At 59.2% G+C, this 23,863-nt stretch overlaps 1 protein-coding gene across 6 annotated transcripts in view; it reads right to left on the bottom strand.

The window, feature by feature from the left end:
• Window positions 1–23,863, bottom strand: part of CFAP46 (cilia and flagella associated protein 46) — a 97,340-nt gene that overhangs the window by 67,682 nt on the left and 5,795 nt on the right. For 4 of the 6 annotated variants that reach the window (XM_047825386.1, XM_047825388.1, XM_047825385.1 and 1 more), the window contains 13 exons: window positions 23,306–23,416; window positions 20,445–20,544; window positions 14,308–14,406; window positions 12,403–12,593; window positions 7,427–7,655; window positions 7,160–7,280; window positions 5,727–6,158; window positions 4,765–4,892; window positions 3,794–3,927; window positions 2,802–3,014; window positions 1,179–1,344; window positions 630–779; window positions 145–252 (listed from right to left, as the gene is read on the bottom strand). In XM_047825386.1, the coding sequence (XP_047681342.1) occupies window positions 145–252; window positions 630–779; window positions 1,179–1,344; window positions 2,802–3,014; window positions 3,794–3,927; window positions 4,765–4,892; window positions 5,727–6,158; window positions 7,160–7,280; window positions 7,427–7,655; window positions 12,403–12,593; window positions 14,308–14,406; window positions 20,445–20,544; window positions 23,306–23,416 (2,182 nt within the window). Of the gene's footprint in view, window positions 1–144; window positions 253–629; window positions 780–1,178; window positions 1,345–2,801; window positions 3,015–3,793; window positions 3,928–4,764; window positions 4,893–5,726; window positions 6,159–7,159; window positions 7,281–7,426; window positions 7,656–12,402; window positions 12,594–14,307; window positions 14,407–20,444; window positions 20,545–23,305; window positions 23,417–23,863 lie in introns of those variants that run through there. The other 2 variants (XM_047825387.1, XM_047825390.1) reach the window with 2 other exon arrangements.

A 23,863-nucleotide genomic window follows, 5' to 3' on the forward strand; every position in this document is an offset into this window, starting at 1 on the left:
AGCGCCGTGGTGAGGACGGGATCCCGCGACAGGGCACCCAGTCTGCCGCCTCAGGCAAGGCCCTCTGACCCCGGCTCTGAGTCTGAGCAGCTGACCCGAACGAGTGGCCTCAGGCTGGGGGCTCTGGGCACTGGTGGCGCCTACCTGGGCCAAGGGGGGCACGGAGAAGTCCATGAGGCCCAGCCCGTTGCAGGAGTACATCTCCAGAGCAACGAGAACTCTGGTCACCGAGTTGACGTCCTCGTTGGGACTCTGGGGGAAGGAATCAGAAGCGCCCGTCAGCCCGGGGGTACCGGGACGCTGGGGCCCGGAGCCCTGGGACACGCGGGCATCGCGGCGACAGCCAGAGCCATTGGTATGTCGGTTTCTCTCCAAGGTCCCTTTCCAGGCAGTGATGAGGCAGCAGGTCTGGTGGCTGGGCTGGCCGGGGGGTTGGGGCAGGGCCCGCCCATGACCTCAGAGCCCACGTCTGTGGGAGCTCTCCTCTCTGGGTCCCTGCTTGTCCCCCTTCAGGCGGGAGACCAGGGAAGACCTCAGCAGGAGGCGTCCGCCCTGCAGGCCCCGGCCTGCTGAGCCCTCCGAGCCCCCGGGAGCTCCCAGACGCTGCCCGCGCCCCAGGCCCCTGGCACCTGCTCGTCCGTGCCCAGCCGCGGCCCGATCTGCTGCTGTAGCAGCTGCCGGGCCTTCACCCAGGTGGCAAGGAGCTGCTGCTGGGTGCTCACGGGCACCACCTCTTCGGGCTCCGTCCCGGTGCTCAGGTTCAGGGCGAACTCGCAAACCTAACACAGATGGGGCCTTGTTCTAGAGCCTGAACTCTGAACAGGGAGCCCGAGCCAAGACCCAGACTAGTAAAAGTAAGTGGACCTGGCTCGTGGTCAGACCGGCGGGGGTTTAAACAGGCACCAGGCCTGCAGCTGGGCGGCCTGGCCCCCACGCGCCCCTGGGGGGCCCCCGGCTGGCCCTGCCACCTGCCCGGCTCCGCCGCCTCCCCTCCCTGACAACACCCGGCTCTCTGTCTTCCTCTTACAGAAATGCATGTTCTCTGCCCCTCCTTGCCCTGCACCCCATTTCCTGGCAGTAGAAAACCCTAGCCAGTGTCACCTCCTAATGGCCACCCGTCACCTGCGCTAGTGGAGTGAGGGTCCCTCCCCTCCGGCCTCGCGCAGCGAGGGCTCTACCTCCACCGCGGTCCTGACTTCAGCGCTGGCTCCTGAGTCCAGTGGTGCGTGAAACAGGTTCGGGCGCACGGGTCTTCTAGATTTTTCCGGCACTTGGGTCGGAATCCAGTTGAGAATCAAGCCTCGAGCCAAAGTGTTGCAGAGCGTCCCCAGCAGAGTGAAGTCTCTGGAAAGAGCGTGCCGGCAGGTGAGAACACAGTCGCACGCACAGACTCAAGCAGACGAGTCCGTGACAAAGTGCGTTTGCCGGGCTCCCATCTTGCCGGGACCAACCACAGGCGCCCGTGGTCCCGGCGCCAGTTTGCCGAGCTGTTCCAAGGCCTCCTAGGGGAAGCCGGCTGTGACGAGGGCCGCTCCGGTGACGCCTGGCTCCCCCGCCACAGGTGGCCTTCCTGGCGAGAGGGCGCCGCCGTGCCAGGCGGGCTCCTCGGGGCATCGTCGGGGCGGGACAGAGAGGCCCATCTGGCCTCCGTGCCCGCTGCCGGGCGTCCGCCAGGCCTCAGTCGCGGCCCGGGCACTTCTATCGGTTGGTTAACAGATCAAATGGGCCTCGGCCAGAGCGCCCACGTTTCTCACTGGCAACGTTATGGCACCAAAACGTCGAAAACTGCTGCAAACGGTCTCCGCACGTCCAGAACCGGGGACTCAAAGTCTGAGCTCCATCCGCGATGGAAACTCACGGCAGTGCTGGGAGGGGAGAGGCTGGCGTCTGCGGGGCCCCGCTGGGGCGCTCGCATCAGAGGGGCATCTCACAGAGGGCCTGCTCACTGCCCAGCGAGGGGCTCTCTAGCTCGGGCTCCGTGTTCGTTATTAATCGTCCCTGACGAAAACCGGCACGCGGCCTGCTGGTTCCCACCCCGTCTAGCACATGTACTTCGGTATCTGATGAGAAAACCTAAAGCTTATCGTTCAGACTAAAAACCAAACCAGCAAAAAACACACAAGGAGAGTCTTTCAGTGTCACCCTTGTCGGGTGACACTGTGGTCTGTCTTGCTTTTAAATTTCCGATTTTAGCTCACGAAAACAGCAATCTCCCGGGCTCCCATCCGTCTACGTAAGAAAACACAGACGCACGTTTGCAACCTTCCGTGAAACCAGATGAGATTCGTACAAAGGAGTCGCTCTTTGCTTCCATTTTTCCCAGCTGATCCGGGTCTCAGCAAACCTTCCTTAGAATCATTCTGTTTGGAACAGAGTGGGGCAGGCCGGCTCCGTGCTGAGACACAGTGAGGGTGGGGGGCTCCTTGCCGGGTGGGCCCGAGGCCTTCCTCCACCACTATGGGCCGCCCTGCGGCTCAGAGAGGGTGAGCATCTGGCTTGGGGTGCACGGCTAGTGAACGGAGCCTGGGATGCTTGAGCAGCCCTCCCTGTGCCCCCACAGCCTTCCCCCGTCCCCCTGTCCCCACGTCCCAATCACTGTCAGACACCAGCCAACGGCAGACCCGCCTTTCCCGGAAGGATGGCACTGACGACGGCGGGGAGGGTCCCGGGGCACCACCCCCACCGGCGGACCCGTGTGTGACCCCACAGTCCCCGGGCCTGAATCAAGGTCCCTCGGAGCGGCAGGACGGAGCCTTCCCCGGGGGTCAGGACCGCACGCGGGACGCGCCAGCCACACCTACCCGTTGTGGCCGGTGGCCTTGACGATGCTCAGGAGGTGGTCCAAGGCGTCCACGAGCTCCCTCTGCCTCCCGGCCACGATGAGGTGGCGGTTGTGGTTGAGGACGTAGACCACCGCGTTCTGCACGATCCAGCCTTCCTGGATCTCTCGCCCGATCTCGGCGCACCGCAGCCAGCTGTCCATGGCGCCCTGTGACAGACTCTCGATCCAGGTCCTGCAGAACATGCCCCGTCAAGCTCTTCCTTCGAAACAAGACCTTTCCCGAACGGGCATTAGGGACCCGAACATGCGGTCTGCCCGTGGCCCGCTGGTCTGCGGAGCCTGCCCCCGGCCTGGACTGCCTGCCGCGACCCACTGCGTCCCCTCGACCCGCCCGCAGGGGCCGGGCCGTGTCCCCACGCGGCGCCTGCCCGCTGCCTCCACGGGAGCCTGTTCGCTAGTGACAGAGGCTCGCCCCTCCAGTGAGCGGCTGGGCAGTTAGACGGTGTGCGGCTCCTGCGACGTGGGGCCGATATTCACGCACTACCACACTCTCTCTTAAAAATACTTAGTTTTAGATCAAAGACAACTGAGACCCTGGTATCACTGTTAACAGAGCATCTCAAATTCACGAGCGTTTCTGTCGTGGCATTTCACGCGCTGTGTCTTCTGGGATGTTCTACGTGAAGCGCTCTGCTCACCCACACTCGTGACCGAGGCCCAGACCACAGCTCGTCCTCTGAGCGCACGGAAAGCCGCTCCCCCTCCACACCCCACTGCTTACACCAACCCATCGTATCCCCTTGTTACTAATAACAAAACACGCTAACTGGAAGGAGCCAAAGTGTGGATTCTACTAAAACACACTAGACAAACCATCCTGCCACGCCGGCCACACATGACACCAGCCACGCCCCTGGTGTGGGCGCAGCCTCCCTGGGCCACCCGGCCCGCCCCGTGGCTGAGCCGTGCTGGCAGCTGCCGGGGACGCCGGGGCCCCTCCGGGCCACCTACCGGTACACGACCCACTGTGTGTTGTCCTCGGGGCACTCGAGCGTGTAGCCGGCCGAGTGCTGGCTCGGGTCCTCCGGGGGGGTGGGGCGGTCATTGAGCTGCACGCCCTCTGAGCGCAGCAGGTGGACGGTGGCCTGCGAAGGAAGCGAGGGGCGGCAGAGTCACAGGGCACAGACGCAGAGCCAGGCGGGAACACGCGGCCAGGCACAGGGTGGGCAGACCCCGTGATGCCCCGTGGTCCTCTCAGCCTCAAGGGTCCTCCCTCCACCTCACCCCCACAAATACCGTGTCCCGGGAAGAGACGGCTCCTTCTACGAGCCCCACACAAGTCACGCCATTCCTCGGACACAGTCACTTCTCAACGTTAGCCAGCGCCCGGTCGCGTCTGCCCCCGGTCACCTCACGAGTGCGCAGAGGCACTGAAGGCTGCCGAGAGCACTGGCACGGCCGGGCAGGTGGCCCTGCCACCACTGGCTGTGCCCCAGTCGTCACTGCGTCCCCAGCTCACGGCATCGGCCCGGCATTTGGGAGGCACTTAGCAGACGGTCCCCGAGTAATTCAGAGAGCGCTCTAGCCCGGCTGCCCAGACCCCAGGAGAAACGACCTAACGTGGCTCCAAGGATTTTAGGGTTACGCAGTGCCGTGGAGCGTGGCCCCCGCGGGCGGAGGTGCAGGTGCTGTGGCCCGGTGCTGACCCCTGATGGCACACCTCTCCCCGCTACAACTTGCTCAAAGCGCTTCTGACGTCCACCCCGATGCAACCCCCCAAAACAGCAGGTCACTGCGTAGTCCCCACGTGACTGTGGGCTCCCGAGGCAGAAACTATCTCTAAGGAAAGGGGACACGTAATCACGGGGCCCTCGCGCACCAGGAAGGCGCCCCTACTCGGCACCCGTCCCTTCAGGAGGCAGGTCTTCAGGGGCAGTGTTCCACAAAGCACAGGCGCCCACGCCGACCCACCAGCGACGCACCTCTGCGTTGATGAACCCCACTTCGGCGAACTTGCGCAGCAGGCTCGGGGACGCCTGCCGCTGCGACGTCACTTCTGAGTGGCCCCAGCCGTCCTGGGCCGCGCTGTCTCCGCCCCTCTTCTTCTTTCCTGGGGGAAAGAGCGGAGCCTCAGCCTTGGTCAGACGTGGTGCTTCTTTTGCAGCAAAGAAACAAAAACATCTCAAGGATCCCTGGCTCACCCCCAGCTCCGGGGGCAGACAGGGGTCTCTGGGAGGTGCGTCTTTGCTAGAAGGGGCCGGAGGAAAGGCCCCCCCACCCCCGGGGAGCAGGGCTCCCCGGGCGGGTGGCTAACGTGTCCCCAAAGCCGGCTCAGCCGCAGCCCACGTGTCACTGACGTCCCCGACAACACATTCTTGGTTTTGCTTGTGCCCCTTGAGAAGCACCCGGCCCCACCAAGCCTGCAGCAACCCTGCCCTGGGTCTCCTCAGACCCCTGGCACATGCCTGTGCCCTGACCGTCCACCGGACCTGCCCGCTGACCCATCAGCCCCAGAATCTGTGCTGATGTGGGGAGCCGTCCTCCACCCACACTCCCGAGAAAACCCCACCCACCTCAGCTCCCCTCCCCACCCCCCTCCCGTTCACTGTCACCTCTGCCCTCTGCCCTCTGCCCCCAGGCGCCCGACACGGCGGCCTCTGTTCTCTTGCTCACAGCAGGTGCCTTCCCTTTTGGAGCCCCGATGACCCTGAGGGACCAAAGAGCAAAGGCACAATGGCCCGGCTGCACAGGGTCCGGCGGGTCACGGTGACGCTCGGGAGTCCCTCCCATCGCAGGACCCCTGCTTCCAGCACGTGCACGCTGACCCGGCCCCCGGCAGGAGCCGCCCCACTGGTCATCGGGGCTGCCGGCCCCTGCCCAGGGGCGGCCGCACGGTCCGGCTCCGGGCTTCGGAGAGCACGCGACCCTGGCTGGCGCCTCGCACCTCTCTTCAGCCGTGCCGGCCTCTTCGCCTTGACGCTGTCGTACAGGAGGCAGAAGCGGCACGCTGTCCGGCAAACGCCCCACACCCCCTGCTTCCGGGCGACTTCGGCGAGCTCGGCCCAGATCTGTATTCTGCTCGCCGGGGAGCCAAGAGACAAGAGCGCACGCGCGCGTCGCTCGTGACAGGCCACCCGGCACCACCGCGGGGGCCGCGAACCACGGCCCTTCTCGCCCCGTGGGGGGTGCCCGCGCCCCTCCCCGCTGGGGCGGGTGTCCCGCTGGCCCGGCCGGGGGCGCCGCCTCGCCCACCGCTCCCTGGCGTTCTCGCCCCCCAGACGCCACAAGTGCCCGGCGGCCTTGTCCACGCTGACGATGTGGTGCCGTGCCTTCGCGAACAGGAAGCTGAACCGGCCCCTGGTCTTCCCTGTAGACACTGCGGGCGGAAATGGAAGGGCAAGGCTGGCGTCCGGTGTCCCGGGGCCCAGGACTGGGAGGGGCCGCACCTCCGTCCCGGGGACCCTGGTGCCAGGGGGGTGCCGCCCCCACACGCAGCAGCCCGGGGGCTCTGCGCTCTGGACAGGCGTGAGCTGGTGCCCCTCCGGAGGGCGCTCCCTCACCCCGGCCCTGCCCGACACCCCCGCTCCCTCCCGCGGCCTGGCCCTCTGGTCTGCTGGGTGGCGGGGGCTGCCTTTGATAAACGAAGCGCAAGCCACGGAGAGCCTGGCTTCCCCGAGCGCGGGGCTGCCCGGCACAGTTGCACAGAGCGTGTGGCACATTCCGTGCCCCTCTCAGCCAACACTCCAGCCACCTCCAGGAGCCAGCCCCCCACCCCCGGGGCCCCTCACCCTGCAGGGCCGGGGTGCCTTCTCCGGCTGGGCTCCCGGCCGGCCAGCAATGCTCTTACCGATCGGAGCACCTCAGGACTCTGCTGACACTTGCAGGGCACAGTGGAAAGCCAGGGCGGCCACACCCAATGAGCCCCACGGCCACAGAGGGCCACGTCTCAGAGCCGTCTTCTCCCCACCGCTGGGGCAGGACAGCCGGGGGAGCCTCGGGGCGGCCTTCGGTGGGGCCCCCCAGCCGGGCACCCAGCCGCCGTCCTCAAGAATGTGATGTGCCTGGCGGGTCAGCGGGCAGAACTGGGCCCCCCAAAAGTTATGATGAACCCTAACCCCCAGAACCTCAGAATGTGGCCTTATTTGTGTCTCCACGGGGACGAGGTGAAGGCACGGAGGACACTGCCACCTGCAAGACACAGGGGGGCTGCAGCCATGCCCCCTCCAGACTGGTGCTTTCAGAGGCCCAGACCGCACGCCTCAAGGTTCGGACCTTCGGCCGGCACGGCGTGGCCCCCACACGCCAGGCTGAGCGTCTGCCTCAAGACGGCACGAGGCTCAGGCGGCCCCCGGGCTCTGGAAGAGAAAGCCAGCCTACCTTTGGCCTCGTTCTCGCTGTCGAGCACAATCTGGAAGGTGTCGGGGGCCAGGGCCAGGCCCGCGTTCACTAGGAGGGCCCGCTTCTTCCTGACGCTGTCTTTTGGCATAGCTTTCTTGGCCTGCAGCAGGAAGGAAGAGTGGGCTCTCACGTCGCCAGAAGCGACACTGTCTCCGGGCTGTTCCAAGGAGGCACGTGGGCTCCCGCAGGGCCCCAGCCCCCCCCCCCCACCCCCGGCCAACCCCACAAAGGCCGTGATGACAGCACCTGCTCGATGGCCACGATGGCCTTGTCCTCGGCACGCTCAGGGCACTGGTACAGCCTGGTGCACAGATACAGCCGGTTGAAGGCCATCCTGAGCTGGTCCTGGTAGAGGCCCAGGCCGTCCAGACGCATGGCTTTCTGCAGGTGCCGCATGGCCGGCTCCAGCCGGTCCTCGTCCTCCTCGATGTGCACCATTTCCATGTGCACCTGGCAGCGGAGCAGGACCATGAGGCTGGGGGCGGGGGGGGGGGGGACAGCACAGCGTCACGCGGGCCCCGGGAGCACTGGCTTCCCGGCAGACGCCCCAGGGGGAGACGTGCAGTGAGCCTCCGGCTGCTCCTGGCTTTCCCGCATCCTTTAGGCCCTGCCCGGCCTGCCTAGAGGACTCAGACGGGGGACAAGCAGCAAGGGCCCTGCGGAAGCCAGAGCGGCTGGGGCCCGCGCTCCGAGGCCCAGAAGCAGCAAGCTGGGACACGCCAGTGAGGCCTGCCGGGTGGCGCACAGGGCCGGCTCGGGGCGCTCGGGACGCTGCAGTCACCTGGTCCGTCCACAAGCACCGCCCACCCTCCCCCTGACGCCCACTGCTCCCTGCAGCCCGCCCCCCCTGCAGCGTGCGGCCAGAAGCCTGCTCTTTGCCGCTCCGAAGGCAGCCCCGCTCGGGTCTTAGCAGCTGGGGCACCCCCCCACGCTCAGAACAGCCACCGTGCCCCATGGGCGCTCACCCTACCTCTGCCAGTGTCTACGGGTATCAGCGAGGGGTCCTCACAGCCTTTCCATCAACGGGAGGCAGAGAGCCCACGTCACGGGGTCATGCCCTGGGATGCCAGCATTGGCAAATCCAACAGATTTGGCCGAACGCAAGTTCCACAGGACCCACGAACTGAGCACAGGTGGAGGCGTAAATGCCACGTGGCCTGCCTATGACCTCAGGGACGAGGAGGCAGGGAGGCCCCGTGGCCCTGGTTAGTGCCGGGAGAGGGCCCACGCTCCTCACGGGGAAACAGGTTCACCCACAGACTCTCTACAAGCCCGGCGGCAGCCAGGGCCATGGTCCTGGGGTGGCTACAGAGGACACCTTAGGAGCTGGCCGAGGCCAGCCAGTGCCACACACAGCAGAGGGGGCCACACGGAGGGTCAGCCCACTCTGGGAACGACCTGGCAGACGGCTCCCTTGAAGAGGCCGTGACTCGAATGAGGGCACATAGCTGCCAGAACGGGAGGAACGGAACCAGGCGAAAAGGACTTAGAAGTGAGCAATCCTCCGACGGTGGTAAGTGCCTCTGCGACACGCAGCAACCACAAAGCGGGGCCACGTATGCGAGGCGGCCGGCACGGGGCTCCGGTGGAGCGAGACCGCGGCCCCTGGGGGGCGTCAGGCGTGAGCCCGTGATTGTCGGCCCCCCGGGGGACAGAGCGCGGAGCCGCCGTGCCAAGGAGGCGACATCAGAGCACAGCCTGGGCGGCTGGAGTCCTAGGCTGACAGGAGGGAGGGGCTCTGTGACACCAGAGACCGGACGACCAGGAGGCTGTTCGTCACCAGACGTGGTTAATTCAATGCCTTTCCAACAAAAACCAACTTCCCCAGACGGGACAACAGAGCCTAGCACCCCGCAGCATATCACCCACAGTGTTCAGTGCATACCAGGCGAGCAAGGACGAGAAAAATGTGACCCACAGTCAGGATACAGGAAGGACCACATGTTGAGTTTACCAGATAAATCCACTAATGCACGTATTACAATACAAGTACAAATACATCAAAAACCTGAAGGAAAACAATACTAAGGACAGAACAGATATTGAATCTCAGGGGAGGTGGAGAAATGCAGACACGGGAGGCACCTGAGCTCGGAACTAGACCACGTGAGGGGAAAACTCCTGCTCAGGGCTCACGGCACACAGGAGACGGCGGAAGGAAATCAGCCATCAGAGGGACAGACTGAACAAGATGTAAAAACGAGCGGAGACTTGGGGACCTGTGGGCAGTATTGAGGGTGCACTCGAAACCCAGGTCCCGGGAGGCGGAGAGCGAGAAGGACGAAGTCACAGCCAATAACTCCGCAAACCTGAGATGTCCGGTCACATATCCGGGCATCGCAGCCCACCCAAGGAGGATTCTTTAAGGCTCTGAGGAATCCCACGACCAAAACTCTGAAAACAGAAGAAGCAGAAAGACTCCCGGCACACAGAACGACGCTGAAAACAGCGCACGTCTTCCTCAGGAACTGTGACGGCCAGAAGCAGAACATCGTCTTCAAAGTGTCTGAAGGGGAAAACTGTCCCTGAACCCAGAATCCGGTGACCGGTGAAAATACTCATGGGGATGAGGTGAAGCCATTTCAGGTCAACACGGCAGAAGCTCTTAGGGCTGAGATCAAGCGGGTGGGAGCTTGGGTGTGTGGGAAGGAGAGACCCAGCGGGACCGGCCAAGAGGGAGGCAAAGCCAAGAAACCCTCGATTCCCTCTGAAACGTTCTCCTTGTTGAAGAAAACCACTGGCCGCCAAGACCAGACGACAGCACTGAAGGTGAAGTGGACACATCTTCACGTGGGAGACGTCACACTTCAGCGAGGGGAGCCCACGGCCACGACGGCACGGAGGCAGGGAGCGGGCTGAGGGAGAAGGGCTGCGGGGGCCCTGCCTGCGGGGTGCGGGGTCAGGTGCGCCACTGGCCCTCACGGACTCTGCTGCCTGAGGACCCGTATTTTTGGCCCTCGAGAGGCGCCCCCCCCGCCGCCCCCTGCAAAGTACAGCCGAGGACGTGGACAGAATTCTAAAAGTTAACCTCGAGGAAGGCAGGGAAGGAGCCGCAGGAAGCAGAAGGGATGAGCAGAAAGACGTGAGGTCGAAGACCAGCTCAGCAGGACACGGAGCGCAGAGGGTGCGGGGCTCCAGGCACCACGCAGAGGGTCACAGTGATGGAAGGCGGACAGACAGCGGTCCACCCGACACTGCCAGGCCGTGCTCCGCACGTTCGAGGTACACAGAGGACAGGATTTAAGAGGATGGAAAAGGGGAGGCCGTGCATCCGGGGAGGTGGTGTCACCACCACACTCCAGAGCCTTCGAGGCAGGGGGGCCACCAGCGGCTAAGAGGCCACGAGGAGACACGACCCCAAACGTGCGGGACACGGTGTTTGGGACCACGCCGAGCAAAGCCGGGGGAGACACGGGGTGCCAGAGGCCAGGCGGCTCGGAGCCGGAGGCCTGCACTCCGGCCGGCACTCGCTGGGCTGAGCGCTCTGCACCCAGGGGAACTCTGGCCTCAGGGTCAGCCTGAGGGGACACTGACAGGAGCTGCCAAGAGCCCTCAACAAGGACAGACAATGCCATCAGCTGCCACCAGGACTCCTCGGAGTTGACCTGCCACGGGGAGTGCGGCAGCCTGGAACCCTCCTCCGGAAGCAGCCACTCGGCACAGCCCCCAGGCCCAGAACCTTCTAAGGAGAAAGAATACTTCCTAGCTTCCCGATTCATTTTATAAAGCCAGCGTGACCTTGACGTCAACCCTGACAAAGGGAGGAAAACACAGGCAGATGTCCTCATGAGCATATGCATAAGACCCTCTAACAGATCACGGGAAGGAAGCCGAACGTGGCAATACATTAAAGAGTGAAAAGATCGGGACCACACAGAGCGTGCACGGTTGGTTCAACCCCCAAAACTCAATCGGCGTGATTCAGGCAGTAAGAACGGGAGAGAAAAGGCACATGACCGTCTTCACAGCCGCAGAAGAAACACCATCCGGGGCTAAAGGGCCTGCTGCCAACGCGGATGCCCCCACGCGTGCGTCCTACTGGGGGCAGCGGGGTCTCAATGTCACTTAGGAGAATTAGCAGAGGAAAAGGGGGAAACCACCAGATGTTTTCTAAACTCAGGCATACATGAAAATAAGCTAATAGGAAATAAGAAATATACTCATTAAAATTAAAAGCAGGCCAAAGAGAAGGAAGAGTTAGAGAGTCTGTGAAATGAAGGAACCAATGGAAAACGAGGACGCTGGGAATGTGGCACGTGTGCTTCCCAGCCGCCCCGCCCCCTGCCGCCTGCACCTGCGCCCGTGCCCGCCTAGGGTCGCCCCCGCCCTGCAGCAGCCCAGGGACCACTGGCCGGGACTGCGTCCTCCTCCCGTGGCCCGGCCTGTCTCTTTAGGCATTTCAAGGCCCGCTCTGCCCTCCTGCTCTCAAATGGGTGCCACCTTGGGTTTACGCCCTGTCCACAGCCCAGGTGACCTTCCCAGAGACCCCTGTGAGCTCTGGACGCACAAGACCGGGGTGTCTGCAAGGGGCCGTGGGCCTGCTGCCCACCTCCCACAGCTCCATCCCTCCCGGCTCACGGCGGCTTCCGTGCCACCCGGCGCCCGCCCTGTCCACAGGCTGTTCTCGACAGCGGGGTGGCCATCTGACAACTGGCGATACCTCCTCTGTGCCGGGTCCTCTGATGACGCTGTCCCCCGGCACAACCTCCGCCCCTGGAGGACTGATGAGCCCCCCTTCTAAGTGTAGGGAGGGCTCTGCTCCTGGGGCGTCATCCTCCCGGCCCCCGGGCCGTCTCCTCTCTCTGGGCTCGGTTTTTCGGAGACCGACTGGGACCGTCTTGCCTAAACACCCACCCGCCCTCCCTCCCTGCTCCTGCCTTCTCAGCGCTTCCCACGGCTGGCCTACTGAAAGCAGAGTGGAGAGGTAGGTGTGCCTGCAGGCTCGGGGACCCTCGGTGCCGGGACCCAGGCGGGCGCCCGCTCTCCGTTAGCGGGCGGTGGGGGACCGCTGAGCCCCGCGCGGGGCACACGGATGGCTCCATCCCTGCGGCAGCCACACAAGCCCTTTCTGATACGGGTGGGGTTTCCCGCTTGCACCCTTTTTGGGGGAAGTCAGTTGGGTTTCATCTTTTTCCCGGTGTTGAGGGATTCTGCCCCGGCCCCCTCCCGCCACGTCTCCCCGTCTCTGAGAGGACAGCCCGGGACGAAGACACGCAGGCCACCTGTCCACCTTCTCCAGGACGTCCGCGACGTTGGCCAGCGGCTTCCGCAGGTGGTGTCTCAGGTTGTGCTGCAGCAAAGGGAGACACGCGTTCCACTGGGTGGTGCACACCACGTGGATGACCCCGGGGTCGCCCAGGCGCACGGCTTGCTGCAGCGTGATGTCCAGTCTCCGTACTATATTCAGCTGGGCCTGCACAAAACACATCGACCGGTCCGTGAAGCACCACGTACCGCGTGGGGAGCCTGGTCCCGAGGCCCGGAAGCTGGAGGGCCAGCCGGGACCCGAGGTCTGAGCCTGTCTCTGGCAACGGCCTGCATCCTCTTTTCTAGAAGGGATGTAAGAATGTCTGTGAGATGCTCCCTTAAAAAGCCCGGAATGGCCTCTGCACACCCGTGGATGAGGTTCTCTTCCGTGAATTGATTCCATCCAAGTGCACTTCTCAGCCTCGTACATGCCCTGTGGCCCACGGCCTGTTACGTTTACAACCCAAAGAACACGTCCCCTGTTCCGTGCTGCATGTGCCCTTCCCACCAGACAGACTCTGGTCCCGCGTTTTCAGATGCGTGGAACCGGCTTCCCAGCCCCACGCCTCCTCAGAGCCCACGGGGGCTGCCCACGGGTCCTAAACTCGGCCATGTCCCACGCTTCTGGCTGCCAACACCCTCGGGGCCTCCCCTCACGCTGCCTCGTGAACCGGTGCCCGAAGCTGCTCTGTGCTCCACACAGCACTCCCTGCGGCCCCCAGGGCCACACGCACCGCCCGTCTGCTGCTATCTCCTGATCACACGTGGGGCCAAAGTGTTCCCTGCAAAGCGTCTCCTACACAGCGTTTGTCAAGCACCTACCAGGTGCCAGACAGGAGGGTCAACGCTAGAGGAGCCACACGGGCAAGTCCGAGAGGAACGGATATCCGCCGGGCCGCAATGAAGGCGCCACACAGAGCCTGCTGCGGGTGTGGGGGATGGGGCCCCGCGCCCGGCCGCCGATCTCCTGGCCCGAAGGCTCCCTGGGGGTGCCAGGAGCCAAGCCCACGTGTGCCCGCATTGGCTCCAATCAACACGAGGCTCCAAATCTCTGCTTCGACAGCTTTTTTTCTCCTTTTAAGCTGCAAATTTCTCATTAAAGAATGGTCTAAAACGATCTCTGGACTCCTTTTCTGGCACTGGCTGCCGGTCCAAATCCCACCGCGTTGAGTAAGCAGATGGGAGAGTGGAACCGAGCTCACGTCACCACCACGTTTGGGCAGCTGCCTCCTCTTTGACCGCAGCCACGTCCGTTTCCAGATGGGGCCGTCACCGTGAGTGAGCACCACGCCCGCCTGGGCGTCCCCTGGATCCACCCTTCCCGGGGCCCCTGCCTCTCCCCACGCACTTGGGGATCCCTGAATCCCCAACAGCCTCTGGCCACCCTCGTCTCTCCACCCCCAGATCCCTGCCTGCCCCCATTGCGTGCAACGACCTTACCGCCTACCCCGAGCCCCTCGGGTTTCCAGGCCCCGCGTGGCTGATAGCCCCACGCTGCGGTAGGGAGTGACTTTTGCCTTCCTGGACGTGAGTCTGGATGGCAAAGAGCCATGACAGGGACACGAAGGCCTGACCAAGGGCAAGCGCATGGGGCTGCGGGGACGGGCACCGCCACTCGGGCAGCAGGAGGGCTCTCGGGAGCTCATTCCCGTGCCCCGCCCTCTGCCCAGGATGCGTGACCCCGATATGCCTGCTATGTGGTGGCCCAGGAGCCGTGGGGGAGCCCGTCCTGGCGGGGCTCCTGCCGGGGAGGCTGTGTTCACCGGTGGGAACCCGAGGCACGGGAGGCTGGCCTTGTGTCCCCCTCACCCGGGGGCCAGCGACCTTCCAGGACACGTGCAAAGCCGCTCAGTGACGCTGACTCCTGTTCAAGGACTTACCTCAACAGCTGCTCGGACGTAGACTTTAACTTTACTTTCGAGTCCTAAAGCTTCTAATTCATACTCCAGGCATTTGATTTCAATCAGCTTCCCAGGGTCCTACAGGACACACACAGTTTTTGTACACGTGGGGGTTTTTAGTGAAAGAAATCACACACATTCATTAACTTCAAAAACCATTTAAAGATATTAACGTACTAGGTAGAAACTCAACAAAAAGGCCTCTGGAGAACACAAATATATATATTAAAAAACGTAACCTTTTCCCCCCAAAATGCAAACTCGAGTGAGAAAGCAAAAACAGCTTTTTTTGGTTACCTTTTTAACCATGGGGGAGAGAGCCCATTTCACTGGACGTCGAATTTTTACATGATGGCACCAATTTCAGATAAACTCTTATAAAGTCTGGCAAACGTGTTTTCTTTGACTTAACCCCTGCCGGCTTAGGAAGAGAGTGCCCTGCTCGCTGGACGCGGAGGCGGGCCGCAGCAGGAGCCCGGGGTTTGTCGGGGCGGCGTCTACCTCACTTTTTACAAGACTGCCAAGCTTTCCCAAAGGTGTCGTGCCACCCTGAGTCCCCAGCGGCTGGGCGGACAGAGAGCTCCAGCCCGCCCACGTCCTCTCCCACATCTGGTGCGGTCAGTCTGCTCACTGCGGCCATTCTAGTAGGTGTGTCGACGTGAGTTAATATCAACATTGGTCTCTGCCTCGGTTCCCAGCACAGCGCTCCTGAAACCCTGGTAATCTCCTGAGTGGCAGAGCACCGGGAGCATCTTTCCTAAAGATGTGACTCCCGGGGGGGGGGGGGGGGCTCCTGGGTGGGGGCCGGTCACACAAAGGCCAAGCCATGATTAGAAGCTTGGGATTCTCAGACCTGCCTCTACCCCCGAGAGAGGGGGCGGGGGCTGGAGATGGATTACTAATTGCATCATGCCTATGGGAGGGAGCCTCATAACGTCCCAACAGTACAGGGTTCGGGGAGCCTCGAGGTTGGCAAACACGTCCATATACCAGGAGGGTGAGCCGCCTCCACTCTACAGGGACAGAGGTTCCTGCCCTTGGGACCCTTGCAGACCTCGCCCTCTCTCTGTTCATAGGCTGTTCGTCTCCATCCTTCATCACGTCCTTATATGACGGTCCCCTTTGTCTCATTACGTTTTTCGACTTTTGTATCAGTGCAGCTACTTCTGCTCTTGTGGTTGCCATCTACACGGAATATCTTTTCCACGTCTTCACTTTCCACCTACATGTGCCCTTGACGCCGAGGTGAGTCTCTTGTGCGCACATAGTCGGGCCTGTTTTGGTTTGTTGTTTAACCCATCCAGTACCCTGTCTCTTTTGATAGAAGAATTTAACCCTTTATATTTAAAGTAATTGTTAACAGGTAAGGACTGATCACTGCCATCTTCCTTCCCGGCTGGTTTTTGCACTTCTGTGTTTCTTTCTTCCTCGCTTGCTTTTTTGTTCCCTTTGTGATTTGATGGCTCTCCGTTGTGGGATGATTTGATTCTTTCACTCTTTTGTGCATTGTGCTTCACGGTTACAAAAAGCTCCTTACAAATGTATAGTAATGTCAATCTATTTTAAGTTGAAACAATTTCACTCCAATCAGTACAAAAACTCTACCTTTTCACTACCCCCCACTACATTTTATGTTTTTTATGTCACAGTTTACATCTTTTAACGTTTTGTATCCGTTAACAAATTATTGTAGTGTTATTTTTAATAATTTTGTCTTTTAAACTCTATACCAGGGGAAGCGGCTTACACACCACCATTAAAATATGAATACTCTGACGTGACTACATGCTCACCTTTACCAGTGAACGTTATACTGTCATATATTTGACTAATGTCCTTTCATTTCAGCTTGAAGAACTCCCTTTAGCATTCCTCCTAAGACAAGTCTAGTGGTCATGAACTTCCTCAGCTTTTGTTTGTCTGAGAATACCTTTTATTTCTCTTTCATTTCCAAAAGACAGCTTTGCTGGATAGAATATACTTGTTTGGAAGTTTTTGAATATATCATCCAGCTCTCTCCCGACCTGCGAGGTTTCTGCTGATAAATCCATTGATAGCCGTATGGAAGTTCCCTTGTAAGAAATCACTGTCTCTTGCCGCTTTCGAATTCTCTTTTATAATAATTTTTACGATAAAACTTCTGACAGTTTTATTATAATACGTTTTGGTGAAGTCCCCACTGGGTTGAACCCTATGGGACCAACAAGTTTCATGTACTTGGATGACCATATCTCTCCCCAGATTTGGGGAGGCTTCAACCATTATTTCTTTAAATCAGGTTTCCACCCCTTTCCCTATGCCTTCTGGGACTCCCATAACGCAAACACTGTTTCGCTTCACATGGGCTTCCCATATTCGTTTTCATTTCTCCTCCTCTGGGTAATTTCAAATGACCTTTGAGTTTACACATTCTTTTTTCTGCTTGATCGAGTCTGCTACTGATGCCCTCTACTGCACTTTCCACTGCATTCACTGTATTCTTCAGCTCCGGAATTTCTATTTCATTATTTCTTATGATTTCTATTGCTATCGACCTTTTCATTTTGCTCACGTGTGGTTTTCCTGATTTCATTGTGTATCTGTGTTCTCTTGTGGCTTGCTGACTTTTCTTAAAACAAGCGTTTCAAATTCTTTGGCAATTCATAGATCTCCATTTCTTTGGAGGAGGCTACCGGATCATTGCTGTGTTGCTTTGGTGATGCCGCGTTTCCTTGATTTTTTTGTGTTTCTTGCGGCCTTGTGTTGACGTCTGTGCATTTGACAAAGTAGTCATCTTTTCCAGACTTTGGTGGGGAAAGACCTTCGCCTGTGGGTGGACAGGACGTGGCGGCGACAGTTCTAGGAAAGGCCCAGCGTCACGGTCTCCGTGCAGCTCCATCAGCCAAGGTTAGCATCGGCGAAGACTATAGGATTCCTCAACAGTCAAGGCTGCTGGTCTCTAGTTTCAAGGTCTCTTGGAGTCTTTGGTGGTGAAGGCTGCTGGGGACCCCCCGATCCCTTTTTCTCCCACAGGGTATGTCCACGGGGATCTCTTTTGGCACCCGGCCTGGGGTGCAAGCACCCTGGTAGCGGTGGTGGCACCGATGTCCGACGCACAGGCGCCCAGGCGGCAGCCTGCGTCGCGGGTGCTTGCAAAGCGACAGCAGCTCCGGGGGCCCGGGCACTGGCTAGCTGGCAGTGGTGATGCTGTGTGTGACACACGTGTGTGTTAGGCGGCCACAAAGCCAGGATCTAGGTCTAATGGCTTTAAATTCCACTCTGGGAAGTACTCTCAGCCCCGTGTAACCTCTGAAGATTGCTCCCTGGTCTCCTTTTGGGGGATTCTCTCTGCAGCTCGTGTAGTTTCCTCACACACGGGCGCTAATCAGAACGCGGCTAATGACTTGACGGAGCCCCTGGAGCTCTCCACAGCTCCCTTCGTGCGGTTGGCTCCTCTCTGGTCCTCGGTCCCGTGAACTGGGGCCGCCTCGTCCTCCTGACCAGCAGCTCGTCTCCATCCGGTAGACTGCCACCGGCTGCACCCGTGTTCCCCTCCGCCCGCCGAGTCTACAAACTCCCCAGGCAGTAAACTGGACGATGCTAAGACCCACCCCGTCTGTTCCCCACCTCTTGGTTTCGCTTCCCTTCATCATCTATCGTTCAGTGTCCTGAAATGTAGCGTTTCACATACTGTTTGGTTTTTTCGTTGTTTCAGGCTTGGGGCCTTTTATTCCATCTTGGCCAGAAAAAGTTCGTTTCTTTCGCCATGTCCCTTTCGTATCCTTTCCCCCTTTTAAGAAAAGGTCCACTCATTTCTGAACGATCACCTAGAACTACGCGTTTGTGTTCGCTTTACTTTTGTTTCACTCTCCTCTTAAGAGGATAGTAAGACATCAGGCATTACAGTCAGTGCCGGAAACCGCGCTCTGCCTGTTTCCCGATGACGCCTCTTCCCTCTCGGCTGCCGCTTCTCCACACTGACCCAGGGTGGATCTGGACCGGGCCTGACCCAGCCGTGTGACTTCCCAACCACGTTGCCCGTCACTGCAGGGAGACCCTACGAAGACAGAGCTGGCAAACCATGGGAATCTGAACGTGCCCGCTTTAGAGAGACTGGAATGATCTTAACACCCATCCATCTGTTCAACAAAAATCCGCAGAGCACCTCTCCAGGGCCAGGCATTACGCTGAGAAGTGGGGTGACATATGACATAGGACAGTGCGCTCTTTCTCAAGTGATATTAGAAATACCCGCGTTAGGGGCTCCTGGTGGCTCAGTCGGGTAGGTGCCCTACTCTTCGGCTCATGTCACGATCTCACAGTTCGTGAGTTCGAGCCCCGCGTCAGGCTCTGTGCTGACGGCCCGGAGCCTGGAGCCTGCTTCAGATTCTGTTTCTCTCTCTCTCAAAAATGAACAAACATTAAAAAAAAATGAAGGAATCCACTTCAAGTACACGCAGAATATTCACAAAATCCAGCACCAATAAATACCGAGGGTGTTGGAAAGACCAGCGAGGAAAGGGGGCGCTGGCCTCTGAGGTGCACTTCGCTGAGCCCGCCTCATTCGAGTGAAAAATTTACATAAACAAGAACGGGCACTGGACGTTTCCAGATGCCACAGGCCTGATAGCACCCGCTGACCCTGTCAGATGGCAGCACCAGGAGGGATAACACCCCCCCAGGAGGGATGTTCCTCTTGCTGGAGATCGCTTTCGGCAGGCGGCCCGAAGGGAGGCCACCTCCGAGCTTGGGCGCGCAGGGCCGGCTGGGCAGAGTTGGGGAGAGAGTCCCTGAGGGACCTCCCCCGGAGGCAGCAGGGTGGTGAGGGCCCCGCCACCTACACGTGACCCACCTTTGCAAGAAGCCGCCGACGGCAGCAAGGACCACCCCCCTCACCACAGGCAGAACACTGGACTCCGACAGCGGCCCCAGCGGCCCCAGGAAAGCGGTCTCGTCCCTGCTGGCTCCGTACAGAGACAAAAAACTATACCCCGAGGGTGTCACTCAGCTGGTGAGCGACGGAAGCCGGTGGGATCCCGATGCTAAGTTTGGGCCACTGTGTGTGGACACAGAAGACAGGAACAGCCCGCAAAAGAACCTGGAAGTGCTTCCAAATAGGTACGCCTGCTCTCTTCATTCCCCGCTCTCTGGCCTTGGCGGTCTCCAGCCCCACCCCCACCCCACTGCCCTATCCACGCTCTACCAGCCGGTCAAGGTCCAAGTGAAGTTTTATTTCCCTTTTTAGAACGATTTCCCGATCCACAGAACCACAAACACGACTGGTTTCCCCTCTGCCAAACCAAGTGTCCCATTCTCCGCACCGCGGAAGGGGCGGCACTCTAGAGCTTTATTTGGAGGGAGACTCCCCAGGACCCGCTGGTATCCGGGACCCACGGGTAATCTGGGACTAAACACAGCAGGTGCTCAATGGAAAGTGCAGGAAGTGCCTCCCCCCCCACCGCCCAACCCGAGCGAATGGTCCCTCCAACCTCCTCACCCTCGTGGGCAGCGGCCCTCACGGCCTCTGCTGGTCACCGGGCACCGTGTTCAACACTGTCCACGCCACGGCTAAATAGCCTCTGCTCTGCGCGAGAGCCCTTGCTAAAACACATAAACCTGAAGCTGGCTTAGAAACTTCTGGCGGGAATGTAAATTTTTCTTTGGAGGGCAATATTACAGTATGCATTTTCAAATCGTGAAAGCGAAACTTCCAGAGTAATTTCCCATCGGTGACCTTATGCTAGGGGGAAACCCTAAGTGCAGATAAAACCTTCAGGCACAAAATGTTCACGTAAGAGCAAAAGATAACAAGATTCGAACGTCCAAGAACGCGGCCGAGGAGTAAGTTGCGGACCGCGAATATCCCGAAATAACAGTGCAGCCGTTCGAGTGGACCGTGCAAACAGCCGGTGGCAACACGGGTCGGTGCCAGGGACGGTGGGAACAGCGTGTGATGCAAACATCACATCATCTCAACGACGTGACGTGCATGTGAGGAAAACTGGGAGGCGTTTACCAGGCGCCTGTTTCCAGACCCTCCCCGCGAGGCCCGCTCCAATTCCTCTTCCTGCTTTTTTGCCTTTTGTGTTTGGATCCCAGGGAGGAGGCGCTGCGTGCCACAGTCATCGGTCACTTACTTGGCTGTCGATTTTCTTCAAGTCGGAGATGCAGTCAGAGGAGATCTGCTCACATTTCAAGGTCAAGGAAAGACGAGCCAGTTCAAAAAGCAAAAGAATTCTGGAAACCAAGAAACGAGAGAGCAATGAATGGACAGAGGTGACAGAACGTACCCCGTACTCACCTTGCAGTCCCCGGGGCTCCAAGGCCCCGGCAGGCCCGGCCCCCTGACGTGCTGCCCCTCGGTGCTCCCGGGCCACATGGACCCGCCCCTCCCCCTCGATCCAAGCTCAGCAGGAGGCCCGGCTCTGCACCATCGGGTGCCCCAGAGACCCATTTCTAGAAACTTCCCCTGGGGCCGCTCATATGAGTAGTGAGACCCCCCAAGGGAGGGCCCAGCCCTAGCAGAGGACGCCGGAGGGGACGCCACACATCCATGTGCACACATGCGTCCGCCTTCAAAAGTGTGTGCCTGGGTTCACACAACCCGAGGTTCACACAACCCGAGGTGTCCTCACTGACCGCCTCGAGGGTCTGAAAACCCATGTGGAGAACTCCGTTGTAGAGTATTTCATGATGCAGAAACGTGTTCACAATTTATATGGGAAAAGCAGGTGAAAGCCTACGTGATCATGTTGAAATTTGACATCGATTCATTTTCAAACTCTCTACAATTATTACATGTTAAATTTGAAATAAAAAAATGATGAGGGGCGCCTGGGTGGCGCAGTCGGTTAAGCGTCCGACTTCAGCCAGGTCACGATCTCGCGGTCCGGGAGTTGGAGCCCCGCGTCGGGCTCTGGGCTGATGGCTCAGAGCCTGGAGCCTGTTTCCGATTCTGTGTCTCCCTCTCTCTCTCTGCCCCTCCCCCGTTCATGCTCTGTCTCTCTCTGTCCCAAAAATAAATAAACGTTGAAAAAAAAATTTAAAAAAAAAAAAAAAAAAAAAAAAATGATGAAAATCATTTTAAAAATGCATACCCAGGCCACCCCCGGCCCATTAACTCTGCATAAATTCAAGAGCAGTGGAGGAGCTCATACACGAAGTGACAGTGAACCCAAGACATCTTGTGGCCCCGGTCATCCCGTCTAGACACAAGCTGCCTCAGGATGCCCAGTGACCCCACACCCTGGTGCCCATGGCCTGTGTGATCCCTTCCCTTCGAGACTCGCTTCTAACCAACAGGAACAGAGGCCGCTTCCGTGGCCAGACCCCAAACAGCGCTGACTTCCTGTGCTAGTCCGGAATCCGTAGCTGGCGCTGATAATGCCCCTGCTCAGTCGGGTCTCAGAAGAGACCGCTACTGCCCTGCTGACACCTCGATGGCAGCTGTGCCCGGATCCCTGTCCCACGGGCACAGGGAGGTCATCAGCGTGCACTGTTGAAGCTCCCATGTCTGTGACAGTTTGTGACGTAGCAGCTGAAAATAGACCCCGCCTATGAGTTTTCTAGGGCTCCTGGGACCAATTACCCCAAACGAGGTGGCCTAACAGCAACAAGTTAATCTCTAAAGTTCTAGAGGCCTGGAGACTGAGATGCAGGTCCCAGGACCACACCCCTTCTGACGGCTCCGGGGCAAGATCCTTCCTTGCTCTGCCGGCTTCTGGTGTTTGCTGGCCATCCGTGGTGTTCCTCAGCTTGTGAACACGGCTCTCCCGTGTCTGCCCCTATCGTCACCGGCCTTCCTCCCCAGGGGCATCCGTGCCCCAAACCTCCCTCTTCTCATAAGGACAAAGGTCAGTGCTCGGGGCCCATCCTCATCCAGTGTGATCCCATCTCGACTTGATTACATCCACAAAACCCTATTTCCAAATGAGATCATGTTCACCGGCAGCAAAGGTTAGGACTTGAACGATCTTTTGGGGGGGCTCAATGCCACCCATAACACCCTCAAGTCAACTAACAAATGATGGATGGAAAAAGTATATAAATAATCACTGTGGACAAGGGCCAGGATGTTTCACGTGTTCGGAGTGCAGAGTTGATGAGAAAATCGGTGGGATTTATCAATTTATCAATTTATCAATTCTCAACAGCGGGACTTCGAAGGGCCCAGACACGGCTGAGGGTCACACCTCAGTGATCCTGGGGGACGCGCACACGGATCACAAAGCGATAGGGTAACTGCAGCAGCCACGCCAACGGGGTGTGGCTGTGCTCGCTCCGTCCTTTTATGTCAACGTGACAATGTGACCGTGGATTGGGAAGCAAACCCATCATCTCTGCGGGAATAAACTGGAAAGTACATTCGGTTCATTCTGTCAGCCTCTGGCTCAGCTACCCACTCCTGGGAATCCGACCCGGGACTTATCCTAAACTCAAACAGCACCGAGAGGATTCTGGAAGGCACAGAACTGAGACACTGAAATGCGGGGTGTAAGATGCTGTAATGACCTGAAAGGCACCTACGCCTAGAAGTCAAATTTGGGGGCGCCTGGGTGGCTCAGTCGGTTAAGCGGCCGACTTCAGCTCAAGTCATGATCTCGCGGTCCGTGAGTTCGAGCCCCGCGTCGGGCTCTGTGCTGACAGCTCAGAGCCTGGAGCCTGTTTCAGATTCTGTGTCTCCCTCTCTCTGACCCTCCCCCGTTCACGCTCTGTCTCTCTCTGTCTCAAAAATAAACGTTAAAAAAATTTTTTTAATAAAAAAAAAAAAAGAAGTCAAATTTGATTTAGAGTCCAACATGCAGTTACGTGTCCCGAATGCTCCCCAAACAGTACACACCTCAAGACCAAAAAAAGACAGTGGGAAGAAATATATGAAACCCTCCACAATGGCCGAGGCCCATACGGTACTTAGGACGGCCTTTTCTGTCTTCTCACATTTCCTACACTTGTGAGTTTCACGCAGGGATTACGGACGTGTGGAACTGGAGACACTTACTTTTCCTCTCTGATTGAAGGGAAGCGCTCGTGATTGTAATAACTTAAGTGTTTATAGGTCTTCTTCAGAATTGCGTTGACATCTTCAGGTAACTCATGTTTATCCAATTTCCTAGAATGGATTCAAACATTAAATAACGAAGACGTCATGTCAGATTTGTTCAAATTACCCTAAGAGAAACTCCCAAGTCTACGAGCCTGTGTTTCCCACTCAACAGAAGGCCTGAAAAATCGCTCCTCCTTCGTTCCTTCTCTCTCCAAGAGGCCGTCTCCTACTCCTGATCGTCCTCACTCCCAGAGCAAGCTTTCTTCCTGAACAGACCCTCTGCCGGGACCCGAGCCAGAAGACGGCTCCCTCGTGGGCTGGCTTGGCCCTTCGTACCTCCCCTGCCGGGCACCCTGGGTCGGCAACCTGCCTGCTCCCGGACATCTGCCCTCTCCTCACACACACACCGCCCCTCACACACACTCGTCTCCCACTGCCCTTTCTTCGCACACAGTGGATCCCCCCCCTTCCTAAAGCCCTGTTGCAGGTGTGTGCCCGGGTACATCTCCACTC

The sequence above is a fragment of the Prionailurus viverrinus genome, chromosome D2 (genome assembly GCF_022837055.1).
Source record: "Prionailurus viverrinus isolate Anna chromosome D2, UM_Priviv_1.0, whole genome shotgun sequence".
Classification (NCBI taxonomy): Eukaryota; Metazoa; Chordata; class Mammalia; order Carnivora; family Felidae; genus Prionailurus; species Prionailurus viverrinus.